Source organism: Moschus berezovskii, chromosome 1 (assembly GCF_049115385.1).
Source record: "Moschus berezovskii isolate FMDL1 chromosome 1, NW_MosBer_1.0, whole genome shotgun sequence".
NCBI classification, from domain to species: Eukaryota; Metazoa; Chordata; class Mammalia; order Artiodactyla; family Moschidae; genus Moschus; species Moschus berezovskii.
The window spans coordinates 90,461,716-90,479,298 of record NC_142460.1 but is presented as its reverse complement, the minus strand read 5'-3'; the positions used below and the strand labels follow the sequence as shown (position 1 = coordinate 90,479,298).

The 17,583-nt window shown below is 42.8% G+C and overlaps 1 protein-coding gene across 16 annotated transcripts in view; it reads right to left on the bottom strand.

The window, feature by feature from the left end:
- KALRN (kalirin RhoGEF kinase) overlaps positions 1–17,583 on the bottom strand; it is a 671,338-nt gene that overhangs the window by 230,923 nt on the left and 422,832 nt on the right. For all 16 annotated transcript variants that reach the window (XM_088837656.1, XM_055396730.2, XM_088837661.1 and 13 more), the window contains exons 19-21: positions 16,666–16,780; positions 12,269–12,384; positions 11,651–11,773 (exon numbers count right to left, since the gene is read on the bottom strand). In XM_088837656.1, the coding sequence (XP_088693782.1) occupies positions 11,651–11,773; positions 12,269–12,384; positions 16,666–16,780 (354 nt within the window). The remainder of the gene's footprint in view (positions 1–11,650; positions 11,774–12,268; positions 12,385–16,665; positions 16,781–17,583) is intronic.

Here is a 17,583-nt window from a genome sequence, read left to right as displayed (position 1 = left end):
TAGAAAGCAGGTGGAGGGAGGCATTGTAGGTCTTATTGAGTCACATATGAAAAAAGCTGAGGCTTTGGGAGGCTTAGGGCTTGTCCAAGTTCATACAACCTGTAAGTGATAGAGCGTATTTGCCTTTTGTCTATAGTTTCTAGTTCTCTCCCTTCATTGCACTGGCTTGAAGAAGACTTTCTAAACATCACCTGTGTTGGTACAGCCAGAATCTGAAGAAATCTAACTAGCAGATTTAAGACTAAACTCTGTCTCTTTTACCACCAGGATCTTATCTTTAGTTTCCTTTAAAGGGAGAAGAGTGAACAAAGCTAGTATCCATCATAGGGCTAAGTGAGGTGGAGCCATGGCATATATTGGGTTAATTTCATTTCTAACAAGAGTGTGTTCAGCACCTGCCCTGAACACACCAATGTGCAGAGGGGTGTGGGAACTGACTTGGGGGGTAGGTAAGAGAAGAAAAAGAGATACTCATTTCCTCCCAACACTCTTTATCCCTAGAGGGACAAGACTTTCACCCAGAGTAGTTAAATAACTCAGGGCATTGTATAACTGAATGCCAAAATGTAAAGTACGTATAGTTAACACTGCAGTGATTTTAAAAAAGGAAAAAAATAAAGGTGAGATTTATGTGCGTTAAGATATAGAAATGGAAGGGCTGTCCAAACAAGCAAACACTTGCTCATCTTTTATCCTAAGTTTGGGTTTTGAAACTTTAAAGTCTATTAGGAAAGTCTGATAGATTTTAAGAGAAAGGAAGAGTATTTAAATACTATTCTGAAAAATAATCTTTTTTCTTTCAGACAAGGGGAAAGTAGGTCCAAAATCTGGACCATGCTACAATCCAGATAACTGAGGGAAGCAGAAAATCACTGGAGCAACAGTGGAACAGACAGAAGAGCATTTCATTCCTTATGCCACCACCATCACCCTGGCCTCTCCAGGATCATCTACAGCCCCTCCTCCCATGAGAGACTGATCCTCTCAAGAAATGCTAGAGGCGGCTTCCGGTTGGAAAGGCAAGAAGAGAACTTGGCCACCACATGGCCAGGGCTCCCTCTCTCCAGCAACTCATTGAACATGTCTGAGCCTCTCCTATCTCAGTGCAGTGGGCTGATCCCTGGGTCTGGGAGACAAGGGGCCAGAAGAGCTTTAGTGTGAAGGAAATAAGGTGGGTATGAGGACAGGAGAAACACCTCCTTAACCATGAAAAGGCAGCACTGAGAATCAGTCAATAAAAGATACCTGGTATTCCAAGGACTTTTAAAAAAACTTTTATTTATTTGGCAGCACTGGGTCTTAGCTGCAGCATGCAGGATCTAGTTCCCTGACCAGGGACCAAACTGTGCATTGGGAGCACAGAGTCGTAGCCACTGGACCACCAGGAAAGTTCCCCAAGGACTTACATATCATTGCACTTGGGGTTTCCCCCCTGGAAACCAATTTTTCTTAGTTTTTTTTTTAAACTTTAAACATTAATTTTGTAACTATAATCAAGAAATCTATCTTTATATAAAAGTCTTGGAAATATATATCTATTCTCTGCTATTGGTACAGAGATTTGCGTATGAGATGGGGGTTTATAGCCTATTGGTAGTAACAGTCCTACCAGAGCAGCTATAGCAGAGGAAATTATATCCTGAAACATCAAAACTGATTTCAGCATCAATAAGGAGAATGGCATGTGAGCAAGAGCATTCCAGATACATGTGGAACCCGGGGAAGCAAACAGACAGTGAAATGAGTAGCACAGACAAGGCCTTCCTCACGTGGCCTCACCTGTCTGTGTGACCACAGCTCTCCATGGCTCCAAAACTCCAGCCATGCTGATCTTCACCTGCCCCTCCTGCAATCAGTGGCTCCTCCTCACCCCTGTTTTTATCTAAATGTCCCTCCTCCCCTCCCTACAAGCTGAGTGGGGCATTGACCTTCCCAGTGTTAACACAGTACCACACACATGCTGCTACTTCAGTGTGTATCATCCTGAGTTATTTATGTGTCTCCTTCATTAGACCATATGTTTCCAAGAGATAAATGTGATATCTTACTCATTTGTATCAGCAACGTTTAGTAGGTATAACATAAATATTGGTAAAATGGATGAGTGGGCAAATATCGTGCTGAGTGGTGAGCAGAGCTAGACCAGCAAGAGGTGAAGACTTACATGGGGAAGAATTATTGTTCAGTCACTCAGTCGTGTCCAACTCTTTGTGACTCCATGGACTGCAGTACCTCAGGCTTCCTTGTCCTTCACCATCTACTGGAGCTTGCCCAAACTCATGTCCACTGAGTCAGTGATGCCACCCAACCATCTTGTCCTCGATCATCCCCTTCTCCTCCTACCCTCAATCTTTCCCAGCATCAGGGTCTTTTCTAATGAGTTGGTTCTTCACATTAGGTGGTCAAAGTATTGGAGCTTCAGCTTCAACATCAGTCCTTCCAATGAACACCCAAGACTGATCTTTAGGATGGACTGGTTGGATCTCCTTGCAGTCCAAGGGACTCTCAAGAGTCTTCTCCAACTCCAAAGCATCAATTCTTCAGTGCTCAGACTTCTTTATGGTCCAACTCTCACACCCATACATGACTACTGGAAAAACCACAGCTTTGATTATATGGACCTTTGTTGGTAAAGTAATGTCTCTGCTTTTTAATATGTTGTCTAGGTTTGTCAAGCTTTTCTCCCAAAGAGCAAGCGTCTTTTAATGTCACAGCTGCAGTCACTGTCTACAGTGGTTTTGGAGCCCCCAAAAATAGTCTTTCACTATTTCCATCGTTTCCCCATCTATTTGCCATGAAGTGATGGGACCGGATGCCATGACCTTTGTTTTTTGAATGTCACGTTTTAAGCAAGCTTCTTCATTGTCTCTTTCACCTTCGTCAAGACGCTCTTTAGTTTCTCTTCACTTTCTACCATAAGGGGGTCGTGTCATCTGCTTATCTGAGGTTATTGATATTTCTCCCGGCAATCTTGATTTCAGTTTGTGATTCACCCAGACCAGCATTTTGCATGATGTACTCTGTATATAAGTTAAACAAGCAGGGTGACAATGTACAGCCTTGATGTACTCCTTTTCCAACTTGGAACCAGTTCATTGTTCCAAGTCAGGTTCTAACTGCTGCTTCTTAACCTGCATATAGGTTTCTCAGGAGGCACGTAACGTGGTCTGGCATTCCCATCTCTTTAAGAATTTTCCACAGTTTACTGCGATCCATTCAGTCAAAGGCTTTAGCATAGTCAATGAAGCAGAAGCAGATGTTTTTCTGGAATTCTCTTGCTTTTTCTATGATCCAACGGATGTTGGCAATTTGATCTCTGGTTCCTCTGCCTTTTCTAAATCCAGTTTGTACATCTGGAAGTTCTTGGTTCATGTACTGTTGAAGCCAAGCTTGGATAATTTTGAGCATAATCTTGTTAGCATGTGAAATGAGTGCAACTGTGTGGTAGTTTGAACATTCTTTGGCATTACATTCTTTGGGATTGGAATGAAAAGTGATGAGCAGATGTGACTCATGAAATGCCCATGGCCCCTACTGAGAGCAGTCTGAACTGATTTCTAGTAGGTGACTATGGTGGCACCATGCGACCTGCCGCATGTCTGGCCACTTCTGATGAGATCAGAGGTAAAACCTGTCCCATGAGGGCAGCCCATCAATATGCAGCCAGTGACTTCCAAAGCGTCCTGGTCTAGGAGCTCTTACTGAACAGAGATAGGGGCAACATGCGGGGTGGATTTTCCGGGAACGTGGACCATAGAGACAGGGGTCTGGGTAGCTGGTTGCAGAGCAGAAGTGAAAGCAGAGAGCAGAGAGGAGGAGAGAAGGGAAGCTGAATCACAGTGGTGGTGATGTTAGCCTGTGATGAGCTGACCAGGTAACACGGCTGCTGGAACTGTCCTTGGGCTCGGGTGACATCCCAATTTTCATCTCCAGAGGTGAGACTATGCTACATGTCTTGTTCTTCCCATCGGGTTGAGTCACTGAGCTTTTCCTGGGCTCCTGGGAAGTCCAGCTACATAGCTTCTGTCTTTATTTCCATATCCTTCCATACAATAATCTTTTCTTCTTTGTAACTTAAGCCAGCTTGAAATTCAAATCTTACCACCAAGAAAAGTAACTTATATAGAAGACTGACAAAGTGGGGGTCAGATTGTAGAGGTGCTTGCATGTTAGGTTCAGAAGTAAAGACATGATCCTGTGGACAAAGGGAGACTTTGGGGAATATAATTCACTTGGGATTGGAAGTTTTGGACTGACATCTCACTTATCTTGGGCTTCTTATGTCCCCTATTACATGTTTTGCTCTTTCATTTTGAATTCTAATTGTTATCACTGGAAAAGAAGTTAAAAAAAATAAGAGTTCAGTGGTTCTATTTTTCTTTTTTCTTTCTTCCTTTGATCAGTTAATATTATACCATCTTCCCTAATCAGAGTGCCTTACTCTGAATATAGTTTGTAAAAAACCCCTTTGGTGTCTTTAGCACATTTGACAAGTCTTTAAAATTTAGACTTCTTGATATATTCTTATCAACTCATTATAAACTTCCAATTGGCCTTTTATTGCTAACGTGCCTTGTACTTATTGATATATTCTTTGTAGGTATGGAATTATTGAGTTCCCTGTATAGGAAAACAGTTTCTTGAGGTATATCTTCATATTCATTCCATGGGAGAGAGAAATTGTCATTAAACATGAAAAACTAAACTTTTCAAAAATGTCTGTCACATGTGAGCTATATTCATTCCTCTTAAGAAAGAAAAGTGAAGTCGCTCAGTTGTGTCCAACTCTTTGGAACCCCATGGACTATAGCCTACCGGGTTCCTCCATCCGTGGGATTTTCCAGGCAAGAGTACTGGAGTGGGTTGCCATTCCTTCTCCAGGGGATCTTCCCAATCCAGGGATTGAACCCGGTTCTCCCAGGTTGTAGGCAGACGCTTTGCCTTCTGAGCCACCAGGGAAGGCCCATTATGAAATATGCTCATCTTTTATCTGAACTGCTTAGATTCTACTTTTCTCATAGAAAGTGCCTGACAAGTTCAGTGTTCCCTTTCCTGGCTATCTGAATTCCAAGACATAATTTAGTTCAACTAAATCTCCAGTTACTTTCATTATCACTTAATTCTCTTTGTTAAGAAGAATTTAGCCAAGTTTATCTCATATCTTCTTTCACTTTCAGAGATGAAATTATCAGCTTAAAAAACTTTCTCAGCAATTAAGGAATCAATTCTATTCACCATTGCAACAAAAAGAATTAAATATCTAGGGATAAACTTACCTAAGGAGACGAAAGAACTGTACACAGAAAATTATAAGACACTAATGAAATAAATCAAAGATGACATAAACAGATGGAGGGATATTCCATGTTCTTGGATAGAAGAATCAATATTGTGAAAATGACTATACTACCAAATGCAATGTACAGATTCAATGCAATCACTATCAAATTATCAATGGCATTTTTCACAGAACTAGAACAAAAAATTTCACAATTCATATGGAAACACAAAAGAGCCCGAATAGCCAAAGCAGTCTTGAGAAAGAACAGAGTGGAGGAAACAACCTTCCTGACTTCACGTTATACTACAAAGCTACAGTCATCAAGACAGTATGGTACTGGCACAAAAACAGAAATATAGACCAATGGAACAAGATAGAAAGCCCAGAGATAAACCCATACACCTATGGGTACCTTATTTTTGACAAAGGAGACAAGAATATACCATGGGGCAAAGACAGTTTCTTCAATAAATGGTGCTGGGAAAACTGGACAGTTACATGTAAAAGAATGAAATTAGAACACTTGCTAAACAACATACACAAAGACAAACTCAGAATGGATCAAAGACCTAAATGTAAGACCAGAAACTATAAAACTCTTAGAGGAAAACATAGGCAGAACACTCAATGACATAAATTAAAGCAAGATCCTCTAAGACCCACTTCCTAGATTAACGGAAATAAAAACTAAAATAAATAAGTGGGACCTGATTAAACTTAAAAACTTTTACACAGCAAAGGAAACTAGAAGTAAGGTGAAAAGACAACCCTCAGAATGGGAGAAAATAATAGCAAATGAAACAACTGTCAAAGGATTAATTTTCAAAATATATAAGCAACTCAAACAACTCAATACCAGAAAAACAAACAACCCAATCAAAAAGTGGGAAAAAGACCTAAACAGACATTTCTCCAAAGAAGACATACAGATGGCTAACAAACACATGAAAAGATTGATCATTATTAGAGAAATGCAAATCAAAACTACAATGAGATATCACCTCACACCAGTCAGAATGGCCCTCATCAAAAAGTCTACAAACAATAAATTCTGGATAGGGTGTGGAGAAAAGGGAACACTCTTGCACTGTTGTTGGAAATGTAAATTGATATAGCCACTATGGAAGATGGAATGGAGATTCCTTAAAAAACTAGGAATAAAACCACCATATGACCCAGCAATTCCTCTCCTAGGCATATACCCTGAGGAAACCAAAATTGAAAGAGACACATGTATCCCACTGTTCACTGCAGCACTCTTTACAACAGCTAGAACATATATATATACCACAACTTCTTTATCCATTCATCTGTTGATGGATATCTAGGTTGTTTCCATGTTCATATATATATATGTGTGTGTGTGTGTGTGTGTGTGTGTATATATATATATACACACACACAATGGAATATTACTCAGCCATAAAAAGCATTTGAGTCAGATCTGACGAGGTGGATGAACCTTGAATCTATTATACAGAGTGAAGTGAGTCAGAAGAAGAAAGATAAATACCATATTCTAACATGTACGCGGAATCTAGAAAAATGGTTCTGAAGAATTTATTTACAGGGCAGCAGTGGAGAAACAGACATAGAGAATAGACTTACGGACATGGGAGAGGGGAGGAGAGGGTGAGATGTGTGGAAAGAGTAACATGGAAACTGACATTACCATATGAAAAACAGAGAGCCAACGGGAATTTGCTGTATGTCTCAGGAAACTCAAACGGGCTCTGTATCAACCTAGAGGGGTGGGTTGGGGAGGGAGATGGGAGGCAGTTTCAAAAAGGAGGGGATATATGTATACCTATGGTTTGATTCATGTTGAGGTTTGACAGAAAACAGCAAAATTCTGTAAAGCAATTTTATCTTTCAATAAAAATAAAAATGAATAAAAATAAAATTAATTTTAGAAAGTATTTTTTCAACATCATTACTCATTGAGAAATGTAAATAAAAACCACAATGAAATGCCACTTCATACCGTCTCCGTTCTGTTCCATTCAGTTGCTCAGTTGTGTCCGACTCTTTGTGACCCCATGAATCACAGTACGCCAGACCTCCCTGTCCATCACCAATTTCCGGAGTTCACCCTAACTCATGTCCATCGAGGCGGTGATGCCATCCAGCTATCTCATTCTCTGCCGTCCCCGTCTCCTCCTGCCCTCAATCTTTCCCAGCATCAGGGTCTTTTCCAGTGAGTCAGCTCTTCTCATCAGGTAGCCAAAGTATTGGAGTTTCAGCTTCAACATCAGTCCTTCCAATGAACACCCAGGACTGATCTTTATGATGGACTGGTTGGATCTCCTTGCAGTCCAAGGGACTCTCAAGTCTTCTCCAACACCACAGTTCAAAAGCATCAATTCTTCCGCACTCAGCTTTCTTTATAGTCCAACTCTTACATCCATACATGACTACTGGAAAAACAGCCTTGACTAGACAGACCTTGGTTGGCAAAGTAATGTCTCTGCTTTTTAATGTGCTGTCTAGGTTGGTAATAACTTTCCTTCCAAGGAGTAAGCGTCTTTTAATTTCATGACTGCAATCACCATCTGCAGTGATTTTGGAGCCCAGAAAAATAAAGTCTGACACTGTTTCCACTGTTTCCCCATCTATCTGCCATGAAGGGATGGGACCGGATGCCATTATCTTTGTTTTCTGAATGTTGAGCTTTAAGCCAACTTTTTCACTCTCCTCTTTCACTTTCATCAAGAGGCTCTTTAATTCTTCTTCACTTTCTGCCATAAGGGTGGTGTCATCTGCATATCTGAGGTTATTGATATTTTTCCTGGCAATCTTGATTCCAGCTTGTGCTTCCTCGAGCCCAGTGTTTCTCATGATGTACTCTGCATATAAGTTAAATAAGCAGGGTGACAATATACAGCCTTGATGTACTCCTTTTCCTATTTGGAACCTGTCTATTGTTCCATGTACAGTTCTAACTGTAGCTTCCTGACCTGCATACAGATTTCTCAAGAGGCAGGTCAGGTGGTCTGGTATTCCCATCTCTTTCAGAATTTTCCACAGTTTGTTGTGACCCACACAGTCAAAGGCTTTGGCATAGTCAATGAAGCAGAAATAGATGTTTTTCTGGAACCCTCTTGCTTTTTCCATGATCCAGTGGATGTTGGCCATTTGATCTCTGGTTCCTCTGCCTTTTCTAAAACCAGCTTGAACATCTGAAAGTTCACAGTTCATGTACTGCTGAAGCCTGGCTTGGAGAATTTTGAGCATGACTTTATTAGCGTGTGAGATGAGTGCAGTTGTGTGGTAGTTTGAACATTCTTTGGCATTGCCTTTCTTTGGGATTGGAATGAAGACTGACCTTTTCCAGTCCTGTGGCCACTGCTGAGTTTTCCAAATTTGCGGTCATATTGAGTGCAGCACTTTCACAGCATCATCTTTCAGGATTTGAAAGAGCTCAACTGGAATTCCATCACCTCCACTAGCTTTGTTCGTAGTGATGCTTCCTAAGGCCCACTTGACTTCACATTCCAGGATGTCTGGCTCTAGGTGAGTGATCATGCCATTGTGATTATCTGGGGCGTGAAGATCTTTTTGTACAGCTCTTCTGTGTATTCTTGCCACCTCTTCTTAATACCTTCTGCTTTTGTTAGGTCCATACCATTTCTGTCCTTTATTGAGCCCATCTTTGCATAAAATGTTCCCTTGGTATCTCTAATTTTCTTGAAGAGATTTCTAGTCTTTCCCATTCTATTGTTTTCCTCTATTTCTTTGCATTGATCGCTGAGGAAGCCTTTCTTATCTCTCCTTGCTAATCTCTGGAATTCTGCATTCAAATGGGTATATCTTTCCTTTTCTCCTTTGTTTTTTGCTTCCCTTCTTTTCACAGCTATTTGTAAGGCCTCCTCAGACAGCCACTTTGCTTTTTCGCATTTCTTTTTCTTGGGGATGGTCTTGATTCCTGTCTCCTGTTAAAATGTCACATACCTCCATCCATAGTTCATCAGGTACTCTATCAGATCTAGTCCCTTAAATCTATTTCTCACTGCCACTGTATAGTCATAAGGGATTTGATTTAGGTCATACCTGAATGGTCTAGTGGTTTTCTCCACTTTCTTCAATTTCAGTCTGAATTTGGCAATAAGGGGTTCATGATCCAAGCCACAGTCAGCTCCTGGTCTTGTTTTTGCTGACTGTATAGCGCTTCTCCATCTTTGGCTGCAAAGAATATAATCAACCTGATTTCGGTGTGACCATCTGGTGCCGCGCTCGTATGCCGTCGCAGCTGCCATAAGATATAGTTCCGTTCCGTTCCGTTCCGTCGCTCAGTCGTGTCCGACTCTTTGCGACCCGGTGGACTGTAGCCTACCAGGCTTCTCCGTCCATGGGATTCTCCAGGCAAGAATACTGGAGTGGGTTACCGTTTCCTTCTCCAGGGGATCTTCCCGACCCAGGGATCGAACCTGGGTCTTCCGCATTGGAGGCAGACGCTTTAACCTCTGAGCCACTAGGTAAGTGAATAAAGCATTATTCTTGTCCTTTGGGATCTTGCAGGCTCATACAGGAGGCAATACTGCATACACATTACTGGGAGAACAGGATGGTCCATGACAGGTGCCTTAAGGGCTATACAGACACTGGCTGCAGTCCAAGGATGGGCCAATTGTATCCTGGCACGTAGGCAGGATCACGGAGGAGGAGGCACTGAAGTGGAAAGGTGGCATCTTTTTAAAAAGTACAAACTAGAGGGAAGGGAAGGCTAATCTAAGGAGAAAAATAGTATAGAAAAGATACCGAGGCAAGAAAATAAATGATGTATTTCTTGAAGGGTAAGAAAATATATCCATTTAGCTGGAATGTAAAATTTGCATAAATGCGTAACTGAAGATACAGTTGGTGTGGTAAGGTGACACAGATGTAGACGTTGTTGAGTGTTAGCCTGAAGGCACTGGAGTCTCATAAAAGCTCTCAAGCTGGTTGGTAATATGACCAAAGTAGTGTTTTAGAGAGGAACATCAATGAAGGACAGGATGGACTGGAAGGAAGGAAAGGCTGAAAGCAAAGAACCCAACTGACAACAATGTGAACAGAAAGGAGAAAGACAGGAAGATTGTAAAGGAAGAATAAAGTAAATTGACTAAATGATTCTCCACGTTTCTACTTTGGTGATGGGCATATTCTGATCCTAGGAAGTTCGGGGTATCTGCTGTGATCCATCCTATGTGAACAGGATCACCATGGATCTGATACTACTGAGACTACTAATGATTCACTGTTGACACTATCTGGAGAGGGGCAGATGGATGCAAAGTGGATAATTCAAAACCATTTTCATTTGGATTTGAAAAGGGTTCTGTGCATCTGCCACATCCCTAGTGCTGTTTGTTCTAGCTGGTGTTGAAATGAATCTCTTATCTGATTGACAGCTCTTCACATTGAGTGACAAGGCCCAAAAGCTCACAAGTGTGCAGAGGAAAACTCCCCGCTATCAAGAGTTCAGGGTGTAGGATTTACAAAGTGTAAAACCACTTCTGAAATATCTCAGGAATGAGGCTAAGAGTCTAATTTTGTTCCAGCAAATTAGAGGGAAATTTGCCATAGTGTCAGAGGGATCTGTGGGTAAGGTCGGCATTTATATGTTCTTCCCTTGACTCCCACAAAAGCAGCTCTCATCCTGGAAGAGCATCTGCCATGTCTGGAAGTGATGCCAAAGGTGGTCCTCCATGGCAGGGAGCCCAGGGTGAGGGACAAGGAAGCTACAAAGAGGGAACTGAGATAGATTTCCTTAAAACCCAAGGTCCTCAGATCAAATCCTGGTTAGGAAAACATGAAAACAAGATTTCCTTCTATTATAGCATTCTCCATCTCAGTGTGAATGGGGGTATGAGGATGTAGGTACATACACCAAAGTGTGTTTTGCTCCCCAGGGACCCCAGCCCATCTCATTTCCTGGACAAGGCCAGATGGAAGTAGTTAGTTCTGGAACCTGCTTTGTGAAGCCACCCATAGCCACTGGCCCTTCTCAAAAGGTGGACTTCCCAAGCCATTCAGATTTCAAGAGTATGTAGCTGATATTCATACACACAATGTGCATTTCACATGAATACAATACTTTGCTGTATTTGGTCTAAAAGAACACAGCAGATTCCAGAACCTGGAGCACAATGAGGAGATCCACTCAGAAGCACAGGATGTAGGAGTTGAGAGCTCCTGTGTACAGAGCTCTACCCAGCAGCTGCATCTCTTTGAATGTTCAGATTTCAAAGGAGATGATTCTACCTATGTGTCCCCCTTGGTTCTGTAGTCAAGCATTTCTGTACAGAGGTTGTTCTCCCACTCACAGTGTGAAAATGGCCAGAATGGGGTATGCTGGGTGGAAGGGGAGTGCTCCAGGATGCTTCCTACCTTGGCAGGCACCCTGAACTCCCCATATTCTTTCAGCAGTTCCTGAGTCTCCTCTGTGGTCTCCCCGGTGGAGGTATGTGTTGAGAGGTAATATTCACCTGTTTCTTGGATCCAGTCTAGTGCCTGTGGGAGGAAACAACCCACTAAGTTCTCCCAAAAGCCAGCTGTTAGTAGGAAAACATGCCATGCTCTGATGTGAACGTTTGTGGTTTGGAACAATATGATGGACCCAGGATACCCTGGCATGACTTAATCTGTATGTAGCTTGGAAGTTGATTTATGAAAGTGCCCTTCTCTGTTATACTTGGAAAAACCCACCAGCAAAGCAGTGTCTTGTCCTTTAAACCGGGGACTCTTCTAGACCAGGTCCACTATTATCCATGAGTTAGGGCAATCTGACCCCAGCATCTCCTCCCAACTCCTGTCATTAAACTCTGAGTAGAGTGCTTGGTGAAGGTTGAATTTCTGGTCAGTGCAAGGATTCTTCTTTTCACACCCATCTCCCATCTCTATTCTGTCAGGTGTGATGACCCTCTTTGGAACTGTCCCAAGACTTGGTCATCTGGGCCTCTGTATGGTCCTTGTCCGAGACAACTCCAGGGAAAGCGCTGAACATACCTGCTTGGCACTTCGCTCAAACACCACGTATTGCTGACACTGGTCTAACCGCCGCTTCTTCAATGTCCAGAAGTGCAGGACACGGTTCTCCCTCTGTAAGAGTTCACTCAGGATGGCTGCAGGGCAGAGAGCAGGTGCTGGTCTCAGGAAGGCCCTGATCAAATCTGACCAGCCACTCGGGCCCCACATCCCAGATAACTGTGCCCTTCGACTCTCCCCATAGGACTAATTCAACATCAGAAGCAAGGGGTCAAAGTTTGGTTCAGAGAGAATTTCCCAGAGGAGAGCAAGATCAGGGAGACTGGGGGAGGGCCTACTGATGAAGCTGCATCAATAAAGTGAGAGAGAGGATGTCCCCAGGGTGACTTAAAAGTGACCCTGATTTTCTTTACACCAAAGCTAGTCCTTGATGATAGGAGACCTTGGGAAATATTGGTGTTGAAAATAATAACTAATTCAACCAGACCCTTAGAGCCTGTAGAGAGTGAATGGACTTGGCAGCAATCCCAGCCACTCTTGGAGGTTCTAGGGGAGGGCAAGCGGTGAACAGGCACAAGGACTGGGGTAACTGCATGGACAACCATGTCACTTGCCCCGTACTCGGCCTATACAAAGGGCTGTGCTCTTAGTACTTCAGCAGCATAGCCTCAGTTTAAAAACCTCTAAATCATGGGCATAGGGAAGTTGTGTTGAACTCATGTCATCATGGAATCATGTCTCTAAGCCCAAACTCCCATGGTGGTTGGGACCGATCATAAGTAAAGCTAAAGCTATTCTCAATCATCTCTAATGATGGTAGGTGTGAGGATGTGCATGAGGCCATGAAGCACAGCAGAGGCTATGGGAGGCATTTGTCCATGTCAGCTCCTTCCCTCTCCCTACTTCTCTTGTTGTTCCAGAAGCAGCTGGCTACGTGGATAGATTTCCAAAGTGTTTAATAGTATGTTCTAAGCTTGAAGCATCAAATCTATTTTGTACTGTTTGCCTCTGACTTCCCACTAACTACATTAGATACTAATAAGATATACAAGAACGATGTTATGAAAAGTTGACACTTATTCAGTACTCACTATATGGCAGACACGTATTTTCAGAGTACCTCATTATGCTTGGACCATTATTATCTCCACTTTACAGATGAAGAAACTGAGGTTTAGAGAGGGCAGGCAACTGGCCCAAGGTCATTTTTATGGAAAAGGATAGAACTTTATGACTTCTTAGTCACCTTGGGCTCCCAGGTTATTGGGGCTGTAAAGCATAAGTTACGTTGCAGGAAAAAGCCAATTCTGACTGCATGTTGGAACTGTTTCTTTGACTTGCTTTTCGTTTGTTACTATAATTGATAATAGATTATAATAATAATCCATAATCACCCATAATGGTCTGCCTCAGAGAATCCTGCCCCTCTGCCTGACTGTTAAACTAAAGTGCCTTTGCTCAGAATCTTGTCCACTTGTAGATGGCAGAAAGGTAGAAATCAACACATTCCCTGGCTGAGGCTTGCCATTATAGGAGATATTTGTAAGATTAATGGCCCTTATACTTTGTTTCTTCACCTCCCCTCATCTCTGATCTATAAAAGAACCCAGTATTAATGCCCCAATAAGACTGTTATTTTGAGACATTAGTCTGCCATCTTTTAGGTCTACTGGCTCATGGGGCAAGCAGAGCAAGCTTGGACCTGGTAACAGTGTGCCCAGAGGGCACAGCCCAAATTGTAGTGCTTGTTGATTTTTGTGAACTTTTAATGCACTATGGAAGTTTAACTCTTGAAGGATAGAATCTCTTCTCCCTTAGGCTGAGAACTTACATAGGTCCCTATTATTGATCTCTCCCCCTATATCTATGCTCTTATTATGTAGCTTTTTAGTTCCTCCCCCAAAGAGACCAAGTGTACTTCCTCACCCCGGACCTCACACTTGTTTTGGCAAATAGGTCATTGATAGGACATAAGTAGGGGCTTGGAGCGTGCTTGTGCACTCAACCTTGCCCCTTTGATCTCTGCTATTACCTCCCTAAGAAGTTCTCCTGGGTGACCACTGCCCCTTCAGCAAGGTCCAAGAATTAATCCACATGGAACAGACAAGAACCCATCCTGTAGTGAAGGGGCCAAGCCAGCCAGACCAGCAGTCTCAAGCAGCAGTGCATTGTTGAGCCCAGACAAGGCAGCTGGTCCCCAGGCAATGCAGTCAATGAACAATAAATGCTTACAGTTGTGGGCCACTGAATTTCAGGGGTTGTTATATAGTAATAATTGCTCCTATAAGAAAAACTTAAAATAAGAGGCACTGGCTTTGGGCGCAGGCAGCAGGTAGAAAGGAAATGGATACAGGAGAGGTTACAGGTCTCTGTTCAGGTGAAAGCTACAACTGGGCAAAGACAGTGAGAAGCCGTGTTACCTTTAGTCTTTCTGTCTCCAAGATAGAGTTTTGTTCACTGAGGTCCCTCCGTGGTGGCTGAGAGAATTAGCCCAGCTTAGATGAATGTCCTAATGGGTTTCAGGTTTCATTTTTGACCCTCTTGTAAGCTTTCCTGAGGGCATACCCTGCTCTGGCCCCACCAAGATGTGGCACATCCTGCTCTCCCTGGGAGGCTGCCATTCTTGGCACAGTGGGGTGGAGGTGGGGCACGCTTGCTCTCAGCAGGTAGCTGGCCTCACTCAAGTCACATTTAGACATCAAAACACAGACCTTGAAAAATGTGCAGGAAGGGAAAGGTGACATAATGCCAGCCACCCACAGGGCCCCTCAGCTGCAAACAGGATAGCACATCTGGAAAAGGAACCCTCTTCCCTCTTCTCTGTAGGGAACTTTGATTCCTAAGTTTTAATTCTTCCTGGTGTCCTCTGATCTTGCCACCTTCTGAGCTCCTTAAGCAGAAGAGAGGCCCTTCCTAAAAGAGGTCCAAACTTCCCTCTGTCCCCTTAGCAGCTTGCCACGCCTGTATCACTTCCCTCCCTAGCGCTGGTCTCCAGGGTTGTATTGCTCTGCTGTGTCAAGATGACTCTTCACCCATTCAAAGGCTAATTTCTGTAAGGTCCAGAGTAAGTGATTCCACCAATAATAATTTAAGCTTAATGTTGGTCAGCAAATGAACAATTTTAAAGGTTACTGATTTTTGTCCATACAATTGTAGACTTTATAGAAATATTGAAGATTATCTAGACCAGTACTTATCTAAATTTTATGTGCACAAAAATTACCTGGTTCTGGTGGGATGGAGGAGCTCTTGCCAAAAAGGAGGTTCTGATTCTGTAGGTTTAAGTGGGGCATGAGATAATGTTTCTTATGAGCTCCCAAGTGTTGTCAATGCTACTGGTCTGGGGCCCATATTTTGAGCAGCAAGAATTTACACATCTTCCTTCATTTTTAATAAGAAAACTGAAGTTTCTAAAGCTTAAGCAGTAAGTAATAAAACTAGGTGGCTCAGTGGTTAAAAAAAAAACAAAAAACAAAAAAAACCCCGCCTGCCAATGCAGGTAACTCAGGAGAGTTGGGTTTGATTCCTGGGTTGGAAAGTTCATTCTTGCCTGGAAAATCCTAGGGACAGAGGAGCTGGTAGGCTACAGTCCATGAGGTTGCAAAGAGTCAGACACAACCGAGAATGCAGCACATTGTACATGGCAATAAAACCAGGATTAGAATGCGGTTTTATGAATCTCAGTCCCTGTCTCGTTCTCAACTCAGTCTTGTGCCATTCAACATGGTAGACATGTTTGGCTATGACACGTAAAGTAATTAATAGTCAGTGGGAGTAACTAGGCACATTTCAACTGCTCAAAAGTCACATGTGACCAGTGGCTGTGATATTGCACAGTGTAGATATGTAGAGATTATTTATTATTTCTCTTAGTATTGTTCTAAACTCCAAGAGAGTCCCTTGGACTGCAAGGAGATAATTTCTGAGTGTTCATTGGAAGGACTGATGTTGAAGCTGAAACTCCAATACTTTGGCCACCTGATGTGAAGAGCTGACTCATTTGAAAAGACCCTGATGCTGGGAAAGATTGAAGGCAGGAGAAGGTGATGACAGAGGACGAGATGGTTGGATGGCATGACCGACTCAATGGACATGAGTTTGGGTAAACTCCGGGAGTTGGTGATGGACAGGGAGGCCTGGCATGTGAAGTCCATGGGGTCGCAAAGAGTTGGACACGACTGAACTGGAATTGAACTGAAACTCTAAGATAAAACAAAATGTATTTGGAGAAATTTTATAGTCATTTTTCCATTCCAAATTTTGATGCATGATGAATTTCCACTGTCCATACCATCCCACATCACACTTTTTCTTATCTAAGGAGAAGAACCAGGAAATCTGAGGTCACATGAAGACCAGGTACCAAGCTCTGGTCCATGTGGCTGGAGTGGCTTCAGGTTGGCAGGGCTCACACTGACCTTTCACTTGCTGTTCGGGTCCTCGGGTGTGGCTGGCAGCACTGGGCATGCTGACGTTGTTCCTATGGATGTACTTGAGAAAGACCTCAGCATTCCGCCGTGCCAGGGTGCAGGCCTGAGAGAGACAAAGTGTGAAGTCCCACACATAAGTCCCAATCCAGAGGTGCACATGATCTAAGACACCAGAGAAGGGATGCTCGCGATGAGGCTTCTGGGGCTCTGGGTGAGCAGAGTCCTGGAGGTCAACTGGAGCAACATGGATGTTCCAGTTCTAATGGAAGAGGTTCACTTATTCAAGTGAAAAGCTTAAAAAAGAAAAGCTCTCTGTACCTTTCCCCTTTCCATCACAAGCGAAAAAAGAAATCAGCTACTCCTAACTTCTACAGGTATTGATTCAGCATGACCACCATCACTTTCAGGCTGATTTTCCCTCTGCCACATATGAGTGCCTTGTATATGACCTTGGTGTAAGTCACTTTAACATTAGCTTAATTTAGACTCGAGAAAGCAAATTTAGTAATCAAACCTATTAACCACACGTTCCAAATATAAATGGAAATTACTCACATTTTAGAAACATGTTTGTCTATAAAACCCACCTCCACCTCAATAATATTAAAAAACATCCTATTGTTGGGCACAATATATCATGTAAAAGAGTAAGAGCCATTGTACCATCCCCTTAAGGCTCACAGAGCAGTGGGTGGCAGAGAGGACAGGTTTGTCCCATGCTGCTGTACCGGAAGGAGGCTGGGGCCCAGCAAGGGCAGGAGTCATGAGCAAGTCAGGACTAGAATCTAGGTCTACTGATACAGTGCTTCTAATTTCTCTCAAGACCAGAGATTTTCTGAAATTTCTTTACAAAGCAGTATTTTCCTGTTGGTAGAAGTAATACATGTTAGTCCATTAATTTTCAGT